The sequence below is a fragment of the Pundamilia nyererei genome, unplaced genomic scaffold (assembly GCF_000239375.1).
Source record: "Pundamilia nyererei isolate P.nyererei 1_Seehausen unplaced genomic scaffold, PunNye1.0 scaffold00135, whole genome shotgun sequence".
In the NCBI taxonomy this organism is placed as follows: Eukaryota; Metazoa; Chordata; class Actinopteri; order Cichliformes; family Cichlidae; genus Pundamilia; species Pundamilia nyererei.
This window is the reverse complement of record NW_005187536.1, coordinates 1,063,185-1,082,727: the sequence shown is the minus strand read 5'-3', so window position 1 is coordinate 1,082,727 and position 19,543 is coordinate 1,063,185. Positions and strand designations below refer to the sequence as shown.

The window sequence follows — 19,543 nt, the reverse complement described above, 5'->3', positions numbered from 1 at the left end:
TTCACACTGAATGTGTTGGCTCAACGTACCAGGTTTCCATTTCTAATCCAAGGCCACTTTTTCATAGTGGGCAGCGGCAGAGGTGGGAGGAGGGGCGCTGCTGTTCAGAGGGCTTCTTGGACTGCATTTACATTATCAGTAAATCCCATCACAGCCATTGAGCGGCAAGCTGGATGCTGCGACGAGGCCCCGGCCAGGCTCTGCTGGCACATCCTGCTGCCAGAGATGATGTGATGAAATCACAAAGGCTGTGTCACACCACAGCTGAGGATGATATGTTGTCTTCCAGTCAGTCAAAATGACAGCGGTGTATACAGTGACACCTACACAGTCTTAAAATATGGTGCCTCACCGTCAGGTAACAACAAATCATCCTGTCTGAGTTTTCTCAATGCAAAAACCAAACTGTAAATTTTACTCCGACAGTCACAGAACAGCTCCATCAGGAGGTTGATCTCCTTTTCCCTTTAATTCCAATCATCCCCTTTAATCGATTTTCATATGTTTGGATGTTTTTAGTCAAAAGACGCAAACGCATTCATACCACCGAGCAGCATCCTAATCAGGTGACGAGTTTCTTTATCGGCTGTTTGCTGCTTCATAAGCTGTTTAGTTAGAAATATACTTTATTATTATATAATAAGCTCAATTATAATTTTCCAGTTATTATAAATCAGTGCCTATTATCCATTCGTATTATATCCATCCGTATAACTCCCAGAGAGCGGGCTGCTGTGGTTTGTTGGTGTAAATGGAAACATCATCAACATCTGGTTTTTCTTTCTCACTGCAGTTTCTGACTGTGGAGTTTTAACCATGTTTGCTGACATATCTGTAAACTCTGTGTCCGTGACTATTAATAAACCGCATCCAGCCCGCACTGCGTACAATTGCAGCAATCACAATACAAGTTGGATTTTAAAGACGCCGTTTTATGATGCGTGATGTAATTTTCTCATTAGGTCTAGCTCCTGTGCCGTTGCATTGTACGGATTTAATTTGCAGAATATAAAACACTCGGTGCAAAACACTCCAGCAGATGATTTCACAAACAACCCTGAGCTACAAACCACTATCTTCTGACTTCCTACCATCAGTATTTGCCAGAAATAATGATGCTTATATCTGCCGGGAAGATTGCCATTTGATAAAGTTGTCAACAGTGTGGCCGGAAGATCACCCAAACCTTTTTTCCATTCTCTCGGTGAACTCTACGACATAATAAGACATCCTGCCATGCATATGTAAGAGCCGTTTGCTATTTCAGCGACTGGGTCTTTGATTGTCTCCTCAGCACGACTACTGTTTTGTGCTTTTCATGAAACTGTAGGTAAATATTGCTCTCGTTGAAAGCGCCAGAAAGTGTGAAAAGTTTATGCCGAGCGTGCCTGCTGTAGGTTTCTGTTATGATGCTATTTGTTGTTATCCCCGCTGTACATATTGCATCCATCTATGGGCGTGCTGGATGTGGAAGTTGCAGTCTCCTGCTGCTCTGGGCTGATTGAAATGGTTTACAATGTTTCGACTCTCTCTTTTCAGAGAGCCTTTTCATCCTCCACTTCTCCATTTTACAGCTCGATTCCAGCTGCTCTAATGCCTCCTCGCTGGTCCGGGGAGGCGACGGGCGAGCTTAGCAGGAGACTGTGCATCCTATGCAGATTATGATACCACCCTAGGGACGCGGGACTCTATCGAGCATTTTCACAAGTACAATTCAGACACACATCAATAGGCTAGGTGACGACCACACAGATGCAAGGCCTGAATCATGACACCTCTCCTCTGGAAGCTCGTCGTCTATATTAAAGAGTCGGGATGCTAAAGAACACAGCAGATCGTGACATTTACCCGACAGATGAAAAACGACTGCGACTTATAACCAGGATCAGCAGTGGTAGGTGAAGGTGCTTTGCCAAATATAACCAGCTATTAAAAGGAGATATGAAAGCAATGCAGCTCCCTGTGGGCCCAGCGCCTCGAACACACTCTCGCATTCTCCTTTAAGACGAGTGCAGCGCGAGCAAGAGTTCACCAGGTAACCGCTGCCGCCCTGACAGCAGCACCACGCTGACCTTTAGCAGAATTTGATTTGGACTCCTTATCACATATTACTCACACGTTAATAAGAAAATAGAAACTCAGCACTCGTTAAACTTGGGTGGCCTGAGTAAATAAATAATATTAAACGTATGACGGTAATTAGGCAGCGTTGCTGCTAAGTGTTTGGGTATGAATATTTATAAAGACCGAAGCCTCACGCGTGACAATTATGAACCAGCTCGTAGCGCGTTATGACGCTCAGACTTTGTTCTGTCAGAAGCAGGTCGGTTTAATCGTTGCTTAATGAAACTCTGTCTTCATGTGCTAACACTGCACCGAAAAACGAAGAAAATCTTCATTTGCTCTGCCTTCATCTGTTAATGATATCCTGGATAATTTCAGCACAAAACTACAGCGTATGCCTGCAGTCAGAACTGAAAATCAAAACAAAAGATTTCTCTGGAAATACAAACGCTTCTTTTTTCAGCTGTCGATGGTACAATAAACCGAACCATTAACCCCTCACAATCACAGGCGCTTTAGGGAAAGACGTGAAGTTCCTGCTAATTTCCAGTAAAGCACTGTGGCCATGACAATCTGAATTACGTTTGTTTTAAAAGCTGCACTGTTGCTGCCGTGCCTGTTTTCACATCAGCAGACTTGTCTGTGTGTTCAAATCCTCTACCTGAGAGGAACAATAATTAAGTTCACACGGCCGTCTCCTACAGCTTTCAAAACCACTTCATTTTAACCCCTGCTTAACAAATACAACTGTTCTGTCATCTTTAACTACAGACCGATTTCCTACCATCATTGCTCTTTTAATAAATAATCACAGATTAACACAAACACACTTAACAGTGCAAATATGTGAGTCTGAAGTTCTCAAAGATCAAAACGAAAATGAAATCCTTGCTAGCAGAATGAAACCCGAGGAACAATCACATGAAATTATTCTCACTCGACTCCACACAAATTTATTCCAGATCGATTTTTCTTCCTCAGTCATCTGTGTTTGTCCAGTGCTTTTATTTTTTTTTATTTATTTATTTTTTGTCCAGTGCTTTTAATTGGAAACCCCAATTTAAAAAACACTTTTAATAATCACACGTTTCAGTTTGTGGAACTTTTTTAAGGAACAACTGTGTGCAGAAAAAAAACAAGCTTTAAATAAGTATGCAGTACACATGAAATACATGTGCATGTGCACGGGACTCTCCAGAGACATGACAGCTGGCATTAAATACTGAAACTCTTTAATATTGCTTCATCCAGAGTCCTGATATTATATAAAGTCAATGCAATATAAGCAAAAACTCTCTCAGTGTCGGTCCAGGTATAAGAATAAACATTCAGCACACATGGTTAGGGTCCTGTGTATGTGTGTCTGACTCTCTCTACTTTAGGCTGCACCGTGACTCATAACAGCTCTGCCTGTTTGAATTGGTGGATGTTTTTATACTGGATGTCGTTCCAGAAAGATCCAAGAATTTTTCTCTCCTGTCGGGACTGAACCGGACCCTTTGCGTTGTTTTTGCATTGCATCAGCCAGAAAACAATGTCGTCTAGAAACGAGGGCCAAAAGCTACGCGTTACACCATAACCTGAAGAAAACAAATGCAGCTTTATGTCACAGTATGAAAAGCAGAGCCACACGTATACCTCCTCCAACAGATCTGATTTTGTTTGCTAACATGCAACAAATATTTCTGTTACTTAACAAACCATGAAACAAAGTATTTGCATTATTTTCCATGAGTAGAACCACAAATATAACCTTATTAATAATAATGAGAATCAGCTCATTCATCTCTTTTAGCTCTCGCATAAATAAGACCGTCACATTAAATCAATTTAAAAACGGTGCACAGAAATCTGCTTCGATCTTGAACTGCAAAAGTATTTTACAATGAGAAAAAACACACTTTTCTCTGAGAATACACTTAATTTGAAGAAGAATCCTGTTTTATTCATGTCATAAATTGGAGTAATAACAACGACCTGCTGTTCAGGAAGAAGACCGAGGAAAAAGCAAAGAAAGGATGAGCTTAAACTGCGGTTCCACTCTCCAGAAAGTCATTAGGTCAGAGAAGTGTGGAGGATGTTCGGCAAGGGGCCTTCAATAATGAAGAGCTTGTTTCCACAGGGAAACATTGCCTGCAGCGTACATTCACACTTTGGCAACTATGGAAATGAAAGATTTTGAGGTGCAGAAAGGTCTCAGCGTGATGCTGGGAGAAGCTGGCTGTCTAAGACTCCTTAAATTGGTAGTTGTTTGATTTGGCAGACGGAATTTTAAACTCAGTGTACACAGCTTATACTAGTTATAAAAGTATAACAACACAAACAAAACACATCGATCACCGTGCAGTAAAATAAGGTTTTTATGATGATGAGGCTACAGGACACAAATCCTGCGCAGACTCGCAGCCGTTCACTAAGAATACAGATTTAAGCAATGCTAGCAGAACAGACTCCCTGGCTGTGCTCATGCTGCACACCATGGTCTGAAACCCAGTCATACGCACCCTTCAAACTGTCCATTCAGCTATCAGGCTGGCCCTGCAATATTATCAACCCATCAAAGTATTCAAATCTGCAAAAATATCAGTGTTTGTTGTATTTTTGTCTCAGTTTTGATACTGATGTTGCACATTTTCTCCCAGCTGTAATACATAATCTGAGTTATTATCTAAAGTAATCAGACTACACATCTTTTCCCTTTTATATCTGTTCACTGTGTGGAACTGACTGCTTCATATTCTATGATATAACAAAATGCACACAACGTCATGTTTGCATGCAAGTGAAAAACTACAATAACACTGAGTGAGAGACTTTCAAAGTACTTTATGGTTGCAAATATGATCATACTGCCCGAAGGTCAAATCAAATCAAATCAAATCAAATCAAATCAAATCAAATCAAATCAAATCACTTTTATTGTCACATCAGGTCAAGAGACTAAAGAGATGATTACCGTGACCTTGGTTTTATCAGGTCACACAATGTGACTGCTGGGAGGTAGTGAAAATGTACACTTTATTTTTGTAGCCATTTAACAAAAGAGATGAAACGAGTCGCTGCCACATTTTTTAGACATTGTCCTGGTTACATGTGGCAAGTTGAGTTGAGCAAAAGACATCATCCTGGTGCCTCCTTAGGGATACTGTAACCTCAGCGATAAGCAACATGTCCCGTGTGAGTATTGTCTGGGGCAGACAGATGCTGGAGCATGACCTCTGATAACTTTGTCAGGAAGCCTAGCGTGATGGCAGATAAAGCAAAAACCGGTGCACTCAGAACACAGGCACAGAAATGTCTCTGCAAAGTTCATTTTTAGATTCTCGCTACTACATCAGAGACTACAGGGAGCTGATACGCCTTGTCCTGACCAGCTGCTATGAGTGTTGAATCAGAGCACTGTGGTAAATATGAGTCAGACATGAAAATGTTGGTTAGCTGAACAAGACTAAGGTCAAGAGGAGACCATCTAAAAATGAGAACTGTCATGTCAAGTTCGCCAAAACTGATGACGACAGCCCTTGAAGATGCTCTTTTATTAAGACTGTTTATTTTTAGAAACCTTTTTTTTTTTTCAAACTACTGTAGTCGATTTCAAGTAGCTTCAGAGAAAAGCCCTGACACACCTGTCAGGAAGACGTACTTGTCAAGGCACTGAATGTGCTGCTGTGGTGAGCTCCATCTCCAGAGAGGTCGCTCAGTTATAGAAGCTACGCGTCAGGTAATTTCTACTTCTGCGTAAAAGATTAGGAGATGAGTCACACAGCCAATTACTGTCATTACAGTGTCTCGTGACATTAATTCACACAAGACAGAGCAATCTTGATTGTTGTACAATCTCAAAGGCTAATAACAGGGGGCAAAATGTAATTGCTTTCATCTGATGAGCCAAACTCACGAGCCAGGAGATGAGACGCTCTAAGAACAATCACCGCTAAATCTACAGTCTGTCATATAAGTTAACTTTGGGCTTCTTGATTTACCGAGTGAAGTGAAAATGTAAATGTGGAGGCAGATTTATAGAATTATGAGAGTTAGTGATGTGTACAATAAACCAACACGGGAATTAGAAAAAATACAGTTCGTTCTTAAGAGTAGGCTTTCCTTACTCACTGAGGATGACCATTTGAACAGCTATTTAATCAGTTAGTTGATTAACAGGAATCTAATAAACAATCATTTTGATTGGTGATTAATCAAACCAGTAAAGCTGCTGATCCATTTTCAGTTTTGAGGATTTGCTGCTTTTATTGTGATCAAACACAGAGTCCTTGGATTTGGACTAATCGTTGAAGAAACTGTGCTTTGATTAAAACACAAAATAAGTCCTCTAAAAATAAATTCCCTCCAATGAATATTCATCATTACTGAACATTTTTATGCCTAAAGCTGCAGGTATGAATTATGCTTGGGTAAAATGCAGCTCCAGGATGGCCTGTGCACTGTGAGAGTGTGTGAGGTTAGAGCGCCTACAGTCTGCTTTCTATTTACGCTGCGTCGTTCATGTTGTTCGTTATCCTCAATAAGTCTGCGTGTCAGAGATTTGTGCAGTACGTGTGCACAAGGCTGCCACAGACTCGTGTTCAGGTTCATCATCATATGCTCCGGTCTAAGGAAAACAATCGTATAAGCAGGTTATGTAGTTTTGTTTTGATTACAGAATCTGTCCTGTTACTTTCTGATGTTATCAGTTTCACTTAAACTAGTTTATGAAGACAAATGATTTTATAATGTAAATGCAGTAAGACGAGAAGATGCCGTAAAAGCCACCCGAGGGAAGATCCCCACACTTTAACAAGGTCAGGAGTCCAACTGTGTGCTTCACTCTCTCCCCTCACAGACGAGCTCTGATAACGAGAAGAGATATGAAAAAAAGCATCAGCAGTAATTGCTGTTTGCACATCAGTTTAGTTCTGGAGAAAGCAAACATAGAACATCACCTATTTCAACAATGATAACACCCATGCCACCAAACGAGCAACATAAACGGCTCCTCCACACGAAGGCGTCCTCTGTCCGACGGCGACAAACATTTCACAGACAATGTGCCACTTTCTCATCGCAGTGTTACGTCCCTAAAATACTTCCTAATTGTAAAAGCGGCACGAGAGACGTATTAATACAATAATAACCCTCCACTGAGTTTGATGAGACCACCAGAGTAATCATTTTAATTGTACTGTACTCTAATCACAAACTGGATGAAAGATTCTAATTTTTACAAACATTATTTACAAACAAAAATTTAAAATTTGTAAAGTTAAAGTATCCAAGCATGACGATGCATAGAGTCGATTTAGGACTCGCCTGTTTTTTTGTATTCATATTAAAACACTGGTGCAACATACATCACAAACACACATTAATTTTCCATCTTTATCAAACACCAAATATTTGGATTTCCTCTCAAAAGAAGGAACAGCACAGATATGTGAACCACAGTCACAGACAAACCTCCCCTTCGGCTGTGCTTTGCATAAAGTGTTTTAATATTAGTAATAAAGTGTTTTATGAAGGTTTTTCATCGACGTTCCTGCCAGAAGGAAATTGGACTGAAGTACCAACACTTCTATATGTTTCTGATCTGGGTTTAGCTAAAGGACACACAGAAACCGTTCTTTGTGAAATCAGTGGTGAGTGCTAATTAATTCTGTTAGCTAGATTTCCAATGTTTCAGGGTCACTGCAGTCAGCACTCTTGGGCCCCGGTGACGAGACAGTAATACTTTAGATTAGAGGACAAATCAAATCTTATTTCCAGTGTTGGAGGATGTATTGGTGCAGTTTGGCCTCCGAGCTTGTATTCCAGGCTTAGGATGAGTGTTTGTGTCTGCGCTTTACTAGCCGCTCCAACTATTCAGGCTAAACAAATGTAGCATCGGGGAAAGCCTTGATTTGATTTATGCCCATAAGTGTTTCTATAACAATGTGATGCAACATGAAAACATTTCCAGAATTAATACCAGAACTTGACGACTGAGCACGACTCCCCATGAGGACCTGAACATGACCACCCTGCACACTTTGGTCACGTTGGTCTCTGAGAACCTCGTCCCAGCCAGGACACACGAGGTGAGGAGGACAGGAGTGCGAGATATAAAAGCTTCGGAGGCAGAGGTAGACCTGCTGCGGGACGTTTTTGGATGGTTTGTGTGTATTTGCTGAAAGTCAACCCACTGTCTATGCTAATCCCAAGGTAGTTAAAGCTGCTAACACGCTACACTGTGTCTGTGGGACAGGGCCATCCTGTCTCCGATTCTATGAGACGCTTCTTCGTCTTCACGTACTTAACGTGTGATTCAATTCAATTCAATTTTATTTATATAGCGCAGAGAAAAACCCAACAATCATATGACCCCCTATGAGCAGCACTTTGGCGACAGTGGGAAGGAAAAACTCCCTTTTAACAGGAAGAAACCTCCGGCAGAACCAGGCTCAGGGAGGGGCGGGACCATCTGCTGTGATTGGTTGGGGTGAGAGAAGGAAGACAGGATGATACAGAGGACGGGGAAATAACACACTACAAAGCACCAGTTTCTTCACAATCGCAGAATACAACAGAGGTCATGGCCCCCCCTCAGCAACCTCTGTGACTCTAACAAAGCAAAGGGTTTATTACTTCGTGTCATGACCACGACACCAACATAATGTTTCTCCAGTCGCCTCCTCTGACATGATGAATTCCACCTTTTTAATGCTCCATCATCAACACACTCACACACGTTTTCTACACAAACACGTTTATTTCTTAGTTCTTCTCATTTAAATCTGATTTCACTCGGTCATAAAACATGAACTTAGCTCCTGGTTCTTTTTGTTTGAAGTCTGGATGATTGTCATTTTGAAAGTGGTTATCATTTCCTACCAGGTCCACATTTAAAAGGTTTGGTGGAGCAGAGTCCCTGAACTGATTCTAGGTGTGAATAAGACGTGTGAGTGCGATTGCCTTTGTTATCGTATGACAGAGCTGGTTTTTGTTTCTCTGCTTCTTGAGTAATGTGCTAATGTGCGTTGATGTGTTCAGCTCAAGCTCTGTGCATGTTTAACATCTTGAAACAAAAGCAAATTTTAACGATTATTTATCGTCATCTGTGGACAAAATTTCTTTACTATATCACAGACGTTCGTACTGACACAACCCACATCCTAAGGATCGAGAGAATACTTCAATCATTTTAAAGGCTGTGAGAGCGTGCCTGATATCTCTCCTGGTTTGATGATTATTCACGACTGTGTTTTCTTGTCCTTGGTAAAAACTTAAAAAAGAAGTGCATTCTTCACAAAATCATTTCCAAACAATTTCACAGCTTCTCGTTCTTTGTCTTAAATTTCTCATGCAGACTGTTGGTAAAACACTTAGCGTGACATAACTTATTAAAAACTGCAGGTTTTTGCACCGTATGCATGTAAAATCAGGCAAAGCTAACATGAAACAGAAAGGTGTGATAAATCTAAAAGCTATCAGCAAAAAAAATCCAATTATTTTTCAGGAAAAAAAAAATGTTTGCACTAAACTTCAATTGTTGACGTGAACAAGGCCACAGAAGCAATCACGGGAACGTGCTTTCTAAGAGAAACATATTAAATCTCAGTAAGTCCAGAAGGGTTTTTATTTCTCTTGGGTTTTGTTCTTGGCATTGACTGTTTCAGAAACAAGTGGCCCTTATCAGGCACTGAGCAGCGAGAGATACCTGTGACAGCCGACATGTTTGAGGCCCAAGTGCTTAATCTCTGGTCTCTGCACCGGAGCAGTGAGACACATCACTAGAGCAGGGAGGGAGTGACTGCGTGCATCTCAAACCAGCTGACACAAGAAATGGAAATGGAAAAAAACACCCTGCATGAGCTCGAGAGCACTCCTCTAATCGTATCAAAGACTTCTACAAACAAACATGGGTGAACTGTGATTGATGGGAGCGCAGTTAATAGGTCTCCCAATCCAACGCTGTGAGAGAAAGGAGGGTGCCAGAGACCAGAGATCAATAGCAACTCGGAAGCATGTTAGGGGATCATACTGAATCAGATTGATGACAGCTGGTGGTGATGCATTTGGCAATCTAATTTTAACACAAAGTAACTCAGTGATAGTGCTGCCACAAAACTGAACTCAATCCTTGCGGGCCAACAGCATCACAGCTGTAGAGAGACACCGACTCGTGCTGCAGGTGGAGGTAGGGGCAGCAGCACTGTTTTATCTTGGATTTTCAATTCGTGCTCCGTGCCATTAAAGTGCATTAAATTATTCACACTTTGTGGCAATCTCGCAAATATTTTAGTCCCAAAAAGCTCTTTCGGTGGAGTGCAGAGCTTGGACATACACGCCAAACCGACAGGGAAAAAATCTGACTTGTACATGTCCTAAATGCAGGCCCACGATTTTTACCGGCTGCACATTTGATGTAGCCACTCACGGCTTTGCACACAGGCGTGAAAACGACGCCAATAATTTCCTTTTCTATCCTCCATCTAACTGGATTGAAGCACAGTGAGCTCTGCCAGGAAAGGCAGCCACAACACAGACAGGGCATAGACATTCATTGTAGAAAGGCTTAATTTGTGTATATGCATGTGCTTCTCCGAGTGCTGGCATGTTGGTGTGTGTGTGTGTTTGCCTTTGCTGAGCTCGTACGCTAATCAAGAAACCATAAATAGCGGGTGCCCTATGTAAATGTCTCACACTGTGCACTGTCCTGGATCGTCACTAAAGATCATTTAATTCTCCGTATTCATTAATGGCTATGCTACAGGTCTTTAAGGCAATGGGTTGTGAAAATGACTGAAAAACAAATCAGGCAAAAGACAAAATATCATCTGGTTAGCCGTTTCTGCATAAGCATTTTATGTTTTAAGCCATAAAGGAGAAATATGGATTATTGCAGAGGTATAAAATGAAACACCTCAGTGGTTCAATATTTCTTAATTACTCTATGTGCCAATTTCTCTTTTAAGGAGGACACAGCGCAGCATCACCAACTGGCCTTAGGTTTGTCTGCTGAATGAAGCTTGTTGGGGGATGGATGAATCCCTCCCCTGTTCTGGTTTTCTGAGCCAAGTCTGCATGATGGGGCCCTGAGCCTTCGGCCTGTGCCAGGTGGCAGCTGGGAGAGAGAGTCCCCAGCCAGGCCTCAGCAGCCCTCTCTCTGGTCCTCTGGCCGCCACCGCTGCCACTCGCCGAGCTCGACGAGCTCGACACCAACTCTACTGACCGACAGATTGGTCGGAAGTACTGGTGTTGACCCTTTTTCCAGATTTCTTTTTCTGTGTGTGAAATAAATTCTTTGTGCAGAACATTTTTTTAAGACACGGTGAAGCACTGTTCTTCGGTCTATTCCAGAGTCGTCACGAAAGTAGGATCCAAACTTGATACCGACACCCGGAAAATATTCAGTACTATTTTCAAAACCATGAAAGTTAATCAGCCGTTCTAAAAATAATGATTATAATAATACTGGTCTGGGTAAATGTATTCATCTACAGCCATTTGTCCTGGTTCGGCACTGATGGAGCTGCTAAGGTAACCTGCCACTGTTTCTGTCTAGTGGTCAGCTGAGTAGCTTCAACGCTAGCATCGTAATGCTAGCTCCTTGATTAAACAGATGGCTGAAACAGCCATCGCGTACCTGGCATGTACCACCCAGGTTAACATTTATTACAACTGTTCAATATTTTGGTGCAGTTGAAACGGGAGCTTTACCGACCTCGTGTTGCTGCACCACTCTTCACGTGTTCAGCTGCTAGTGAGGGGAGGGGCTGCTCACCTGCCTGCATGCAGCAGTGATGTGAGAAGAAATGTTGTTTTTTATTTTAACTTTAAAAAAATGTCAAGGCTTCCACACAACTGTGTTAAGTAACTCTAAAGAAACTGTCTGACGCTTGTTTAACTTTTACTAAAACATTGAACTGACTCAGAGAAAATGAAATGAAATAATGAAATATATTGTTGGTTTTAAATATTCCTCTTTAGTGTACTCATCAAACAAATCAATTTTTTAAGATTACTTGAGTCATGTCTGGTATTTCAATGAAATACTGTGTTTTTGTAAGTCAATTCAATACCTCTTTGTTTAGTAATTTCAACATTTTAGAGTAAAACCGTGAATTTCACAGGAGTTCTCTCACCTCTTTCCACTCAGTCATTTAATTCTGAGTTATTTTAATCTTTGGCTCTTTTCTCCTTCCCCTCACTCCCATCCAATCACAGCAGGTGGCCCCGCCCCTCCCTGAGCCTGGTTCTGCCGGAGGTTCCTTCCTGTTAAAGGTGAGTTTTTCCTTCCCACTGTCCAAAGTGCTGCTCATAGGGGGTCGTCTGATTGCTGGGGTTTCTATGTATTATTGTAGGTCTTTACCTCACAAAATTAGACATTTTTTGCACTAAAGTTTGTTACTTAACACAGTTGGATAGAACTACTTGACTTTTTCAGTAAATCCAAATAAATGTTTCAGTTCAGTTTTTAATTGAAATAATATAAATGACACTAATATATTAAAGAAAACATAATTTGTTCAGTAATTCGGTGCTGTTACAAATGAATTTCATATCTGATAATGATTTATCATTTTTAGAATAAATATAATATTTCAGTCAAATTTTTTTTTTGACAAACCTACTCTGTACATGCTTTCATGTATCCACAGTACTAAAAGATACTAAAAAAAATTTAATTTTGGTATCGAAACATACTGTAAATAGCAGTTCTGGTGACATGCTGAGTCTGTTAATGTCTTAAATGGTATTAACATGAAAAAGAAGTATTCTCTGCCCAGGTACAGTGATAAATCAAATCGTAAATCTTGTTGAAGCGTTTGTTAACCAGGAGATCATATTATTAATTATTCATATTACAATTTAATAATTCAGAAAAGATTGTACCACAAATATGCCAACATCTGTAACCAACAGTGACATAGCTCTCCATACATGGTGAATGCTCTCGTCTGTAAGACCTCAAACATCCAAAAAATAAAATAGTTCAACATCATCTTAAATAGTTTGTAATACTAAGAACATTTTCTGTCTCAATTTGTCATTTCTGGATACATGTGTGCAATATATAGCTGTTAGCTAACAGCATGCCAATAGTGAATCCGAGAGCGTTGTTTTTATCTAAACACAAATCAGTAACAATAATATCAGCCTGTCAAGTGTCGGGTTGAGCTAGTGATGCTGACGGGTCTTTCCTCCGTCATATCTGAGCAGCGCTCCACATACATCCTCTGTAGTAAAAGGTCCCAGTTATATCTCAGCACTGAGGGAAAGGTTTGTCTCATGCACTCGTTTTTTCATGCATTTTGCCAAATGATGTCAAAGGAACAAAGCACGCCGTGGTTCCTGTAGGCCCGTGTAGACATAATGGAGGAACTCGATGATGGCAACAGTATGATTTACAGCGTAAGAATCCACCGCTGCTGCATTGAACGTCTGTACATGCTGAGCACACAATTGTATCTCCTCAGGGTGCTGCCTCCATCCAGCTAGCTGTTCACCCTTTCAAACTGACAGACATACTTTTAGCCTGCGATGGAGGCACTTTTCACCCCTTAGGATACCTCAAGAAAGACGTTTGCTTAACTCAGACCTTGAGCTCCACACTCAGCTGCATACTAACTCTAACCTTTACTATACAGATAGTCAAAGCTACACATCCCTGTTTCATTGTTCATTTTAGCAGATGGTCTCATTGGTGCATAGATTTTTTTTCCATGTTAAAAGTACATTACCTCACCCTTACATTTCATTTTATGATGTGTTCTATCGTGTCTGTCACCTACTGATGACCTCATACTTAACTCGACTTATGAGAGCAGCAGCGTATCCCACTACTGCTCATATGAGCCCTACTTTCATTAGCATATTTGGCAATAAAGCAGTAATGCTTTCCTGCATTAATAATTCATTCAGAAGTTTTTTATAAGAGGAACCGTATCTGTATACAGCTGAGTTAAGTTCTTAGATTCAACGCCAGCATCAGGGGATTTCTCTAAAGACAAACTTGCTGATTCAATATTCACCTTTTAAATTATGTAACATTTTGGAAAAATCTAATATCAAACCCCATGCCACCCACATAATTAAGTCTTCCCAGAACATTAACCAAAACAGATCATGTGGGTCAGAAATCTAGCTCCTCCTCCCATTGATAATCAATGCTACAAGTCAATTTACAGCCAGTGGCTTCCACAACCTGAGCCCACTGCATTACTTATTCAATTGTAGCCCATTAAGACTGTGAGAGCTGATATTAAAGGTGACACGAGCAAAAATCTAACAGCTTCCTTCAATAACTGTGTTCCATACGAGGCGTGCGGGGCCGGATCACTGAATTCGACTGTAGCTCGAGGCCATGCTTCACCTCTGCCCTGAGATAGATGTAAGAGCTCAATGACAGCAGCACTTAGCTCACATCACCAGATAGATGTGTCAGCTGTTTCAATGTCTTTACATAGCTCATAAAAGACTGAATGCCACCCTGCAAAAGTGCAGTCTAAGCACTTGCCTGAAACAAACCTCAGAAATCCTGCCACGACTATGATGTTTAGAGGACTTCTGGGAGGAAAAAGAAAATACAGAGGTTTCGAAGAAGTGCTCATATATACCTGCATCTGACCTTCCGCAGACGTAACGAGCTGACAGGCTTTTTCTGACAACTTGTCTGGTTTTCTAGCCAAGACAAACTTATGAAGCAATACTTAACAAAAAGCACCTGAAGCACAACTCATGGATGCCAACAACAGCAGCAGCCAGTAACCACTTCACAAATGTCTCCTGGCTAACAGAGCGCAGGCTAATGCATTCGACGGCACACTGCGTCTGTGTTTATGTTTTTACCAGTATGATTTCTTAAATCATCAGAGCAGTCAGGTGATTGCAGGTTATTTCAGTCCTTAAGATCCCCGCTTGCTGAGCTGCACGCTTTTGCTGCCTTGTCAAAACAGGATGTGGACAGAAAATTGAGCTACAAAGGCGCCCTCGCAGCTGGAGGCCTCTTCTAGTGTTAATGGTTTCCAGAAAAAGACGTAAAGCAGCTATGAAAACAGAATTCGGTCCAACCTTTGAAGGTCACCTGCTAGTCGCTATCTAATATTTCTCCCCTAAAAACAACACCCTGATCTTCATGTAACACCAGCTTCCAGAACGCCAACGAGAACATGGAACATGTCTGTTTATTTTGTTTGTTTGTTTAAAGGTGCTAAAACCAAGTGATTTACATAATATCCATTTATAAAGTCCACTCACAGTTTACTGTGTCCTAGCTGTCTGTTGAATGAGTAAGGGTACAAAGGCGACATTAAGCAGGGCGGACATTTTTCAAACAGTTCCTGTAACCCTACATTATTTAACCCTCGGCTTCCTGTCACAGTCGCTCCTGCCGCTACAGCCAAATCAGCCCCTTCAGGTTGGCCTCCGTCATTTCTGCTTCTGAGATGTGCTGCCATCCTCGCCACGTGTACCTGTCTGCCCACCTTCATGTGTGAATGTACAATATTAAACTGTTCCCTCCTGCAAGGTTGCTTTTTGCACTCATGTTCTCCTCCCCGCCTGTTTTTGTTAGCACAGTTACAGATAAAGTTTGTACATCACACTTTCAGTCTCAAGTTTATTTTTGTGAACTCTGGAATTGCTAATCAGTCCTGGAGCCTTCCTCTGCTTCGATTTGTGCCTGAGCAGGAGCAGATTCCTGAGGTTACTGATATGTTTGTGTGGTTTAGCAAATGGCCTCTGCATAATCCTGCGAGGTCTAGCAGAGCAGTTCGAAACGAGTCGTGCAATTCGACGTGAAAACGTTTCGGTAACAACTGCAGGTAGCAGTGCTAACATCAGCCTCCTCTTTTGGCGCTCTTGCCGTACGCGGTCCTCTTTGGCAGACTTTCTTGTGCCTTCTCGTACCTTAACCATCTCAGCTGAGCTGTCATGATCGTGGTGCTAATACTGGCCACTTCTGCCTGCTTCAGCACTTCAGAGTCAGGAACTTTGTCTCATCATCTTAAGCCCACGATGCTCCCTGAGAGTCACCTCAGGCAGTGGAGGTGAAAACAGTTCAGCATTTTGGAGCGATGACTATCAGTCTCACATGTATACAGAAAAGATGAGAGGAGCTTTACAGGCTTTCAGCTTCGTTTCTGAGTCATTCGCTGTTCGTATCGACCCGTCAGCCTGACAAAAGCTGCGCCTGCCTGCACAGTTGATGCAGCACGCTGTGGCTTTAACAGTTCAGTAGAATTAGAGTCATTAAACACTAAAAGTTAAAAAGTAAGAAATATACTGAAGCATAAGTTTGTATATTCATAGTTGCAGCAATATTTTAAAATGTACAAGAAGGAAGAAAATTTTTCTGAATAAATAAAAATATATTACAATGATTTAATAATGAGAACCTACTTAAAAGGATGCCGAAGACATGCTTTTGTTTCTCAAATGGTCCAAAAATGTTAGAATTATCTTGCATTTCTTACAGTGTGCCCTCCAGCACTATATTCATCCTGGTCACACGTTTTATGTCTTTATTGTCCAATGATGAGTGTTTAGACAGTAACATTTCAGGAGCTCACAACTGAGAAAATCTACAAAGTCCTTATCTCTGCTGGCCAACGAGCTGCACATAATGCAGACGCTGAATGACTTCTCCCTCATCGTGATTCTGGTGCTTGCCTTTGCACACACACACACACGGGCACTTACATACACTTCTGCGATGGTATCTGGCTATCTCACTTAATTAGCCTCTAAAGGCAGCCTCCCTCGTATTAGTGGATGTGCCTTGCACTATACTATCGTCTCTTAAATAGGGTATACGTTACAAACAACCTTGAGCTGTTTGCGGCTGGTGATGCTTATCTGGTGCTGAGGTCAGTGCATGGCATCCAGTTTTTGGGTTTTTTTTAGAAATTAAATAAACAGGTAGTGCTGTGGTGTGTCCAAATTTCCAAGCCTGTCCTTTTGTTAGATGAGCAGCGTACTGCCACACCAGCCGATCAGGTCAGTCTGCTCAATGTTAGATGGGCGCGAGCGATAAAAGGGGAAAAACAAGGTGGAAGCATTTCAAAGAGCCCGTGCCATTGCAGGAATGATTCTGGAAATGCCTTTTATTCATGCAGAGAAAACCACGGGCTCACTACTTGGCATTCAAAGTAACAACGCTGCTACCACAAAGCAAATTAATTTCAGACTAATTAGGATAAAAACCAGCTTTGGTGTTGAAAGAAAAATGAAACGCTATTATCATTACCGTCCATTTAGACACAGCTACAAGAGCTCCCATTTATCCTGGGTACAAATGGAGCAGGACAGCACACAGAGATACAGGGTCCAACTTTCCAACTCGGATTTCTCTGAAAGTAAATTTGGAACCTTTGTGTCTGTGAGTCCGCCCCATCCTATCTGCTGTCCTTCTAAATACTGTTATAGCAGCTCGATGAGCCATTATGATACCTGTTTTTACTCTGATTCAAGCCACACCTCCACCTCCACCCTCACAGAGCAGGAGGCAGAGAAAGGTAGCTGGTTTTTTGTTGGTTTTGGTGATTTACAGTGTTTGGAAGGCAGGCTCATGAGTCTCCTTCGTGAAGGTCTCACAACAAGCAAAGCAGCCCTGACAAAGATGTGTCTGCTGGGGAACAGAAAGTGGGAGAACTATGAAGCAATCATGTCCACTGACAACAAATCGATGGGCATGCAAACATGTTCCTTACAACTGCATGTTACACTTACCACAGTTTGTCTTTGGGGGACGATTAATGCAATCAGCCCCTGACTCAACATGTAAGTACTGAAATGGGAGTTTTGAAAGGTTCACAGTAAAAGTTGATGTTTGACTATAAGGATAACTACTTCAATCCAGTTTTATTTTATACTGTAAGGTAGACCCTACAATAATACATGCAAACTACTAAATCACAAATATTTTGTGTAATTAAAAAGATAACCTCCTTTGGGTTTTCAGAAAGTCTCCGTCCTTGCATACTCTTAATAAATCCCTGTCTATGAATGCAGCTGTTTAACAAATAGCACGAGCCTAATATGCGCTTTAACTCGATAAAATCCTGGCAGTGCCTGCTCGGTGAAGCTTCGTTCCTCTCGGGGATCCTGCTCTGTGACTCGGATTTTTAGATTTCCCCGAGCCTGTGTGGCGGAATTCAGATTCACCTAAAATGATTCCCGACATTACCCGAGCACGGAGCCGCGCGTCCGCGCGTCCGCACGGCACAGGTATACCGGAGAGACAGCACGCACTCCGGCACCGGGCTCGGCTCTGGTCACCTGCTGCATTGGAGGATAGCACTGCTACGCACCTGCAGTCAGAGCCGCCGAGTCTATCCCGGTATATCCACGGGAAGGTTCCTGAAAATGCCCACGCGGGAAAGCGGTGCAACACACACGCTCGGGGGGTCACCGCACAGGTGGTATCGTTATTTGTGGTCCAACAGCTGGGGGGGCATTACAGTGAAACATCCTCAATTACAACACACAGAGACGAGCGGACTTAGTGAGGTATGCCACCGACCATCAACTCTCCATCGTTCAGAAACACATTCACATCCAGCTGCTGCTGCCCGTCACGGCGCCCACACTGCACTAAAGGCGGCCCGCGCTGCCAAGTTTCACCGGACTGCGCATTCCCGGCGGCCCGGTGGCTCCTTACCTTTCTCCTCGTCCGACACCGTCGAGGGCTCGGCGCACGGAAATAATCCCGAGAACAGGGCTAGAAAGGCGAGTAGAAAAAACTCCGACATGTTTTCGGAGAGCGGGCTGTAAAGAGCCACGGTGCTTCTCCTGCTCCTGCTCCGGGTCCGGGTCCAGTCTCCCCCTCCACCACCACCCGGTTGTCGAGCGCCGTTATTCGGTGATGTCCAGCGGAACCAGTGCGCAGAACAGTGCAGCGCTCCTCCGGCTCCTCCACAAACGCACACCGCCGCTTTTCAGAGCGAACAGACGCACCGGAGACGGCAGGAGAGAGGAGAGGACAGGAGAGGCGGGGTGGGAGAGCAGGAGGATAAGGAATGAGTACGTTTCCTGTCTTTTCTCAGTGATTAAATGCCGTCAAGGTGGCGCAGCTCGCCTGAAATTAATCAAATCCGTTCGCTGTGCAGTCAGTGGAGTGGGTGGGTGTCAGCCTGAGGTCCAGGGGTGCAGAGGGGGTCCTTAAAAAGAAGAAAAAGTCAGAGGATGTAGGATGAGATGTGAGCAATCTCGTCAGACCAGTGACTTCACTGCAAATACAGAGTTATGCAAAAGCACATCCAGGGGGAAAAAGGTGCATGACTAAGAAGAAATAAGAGCCTTTCTCAGGTGAAGCATCCAGAGTGACTGCACAGACACAGCTAAAACAAAAAGCTCTGAAGAGACCACTGCAGTGAGGTGTTGTTTAGCATAGATCCAAAGCACAGGCACCTCGTTACTGTATATCACAGTGATTCAGGACTTACTCCGGCTTAATGTCAGAAGGGAACTCTCTGCTGGTCCTCGAATTTGGGACCAATGTGAT

The 19,543-nt window shown here is 42.4% G+C and overlaps 1 protein-coding gene across 1 annotated transcript in view; it reads right to left on the bottom strand.

The window, feature by feature from the left end:
* The window catches only part of lrp1bb (low density lipoprotein receptor-related protein 1Bb), a 249,953-nt gene extending 230,753 nt beyond the window's left edge, over positions 1-19,200 (bottom strand). The window contains exon 1 of the mRNA XM_013913504.1: positions 18,701-19,200. Within this exon, the coding sequence (XP_013768958.1) occupies positions 18,701-18,791 (91 nt within the window). The 5' untranslated portion in view covers positions 18,792-19,200. The remainder of the gene's footprint in view (positions 1-18,700) is intronic.
* Between the last annotated feature and the right edge of the window lie 343 nt (positions 19,201-19,543).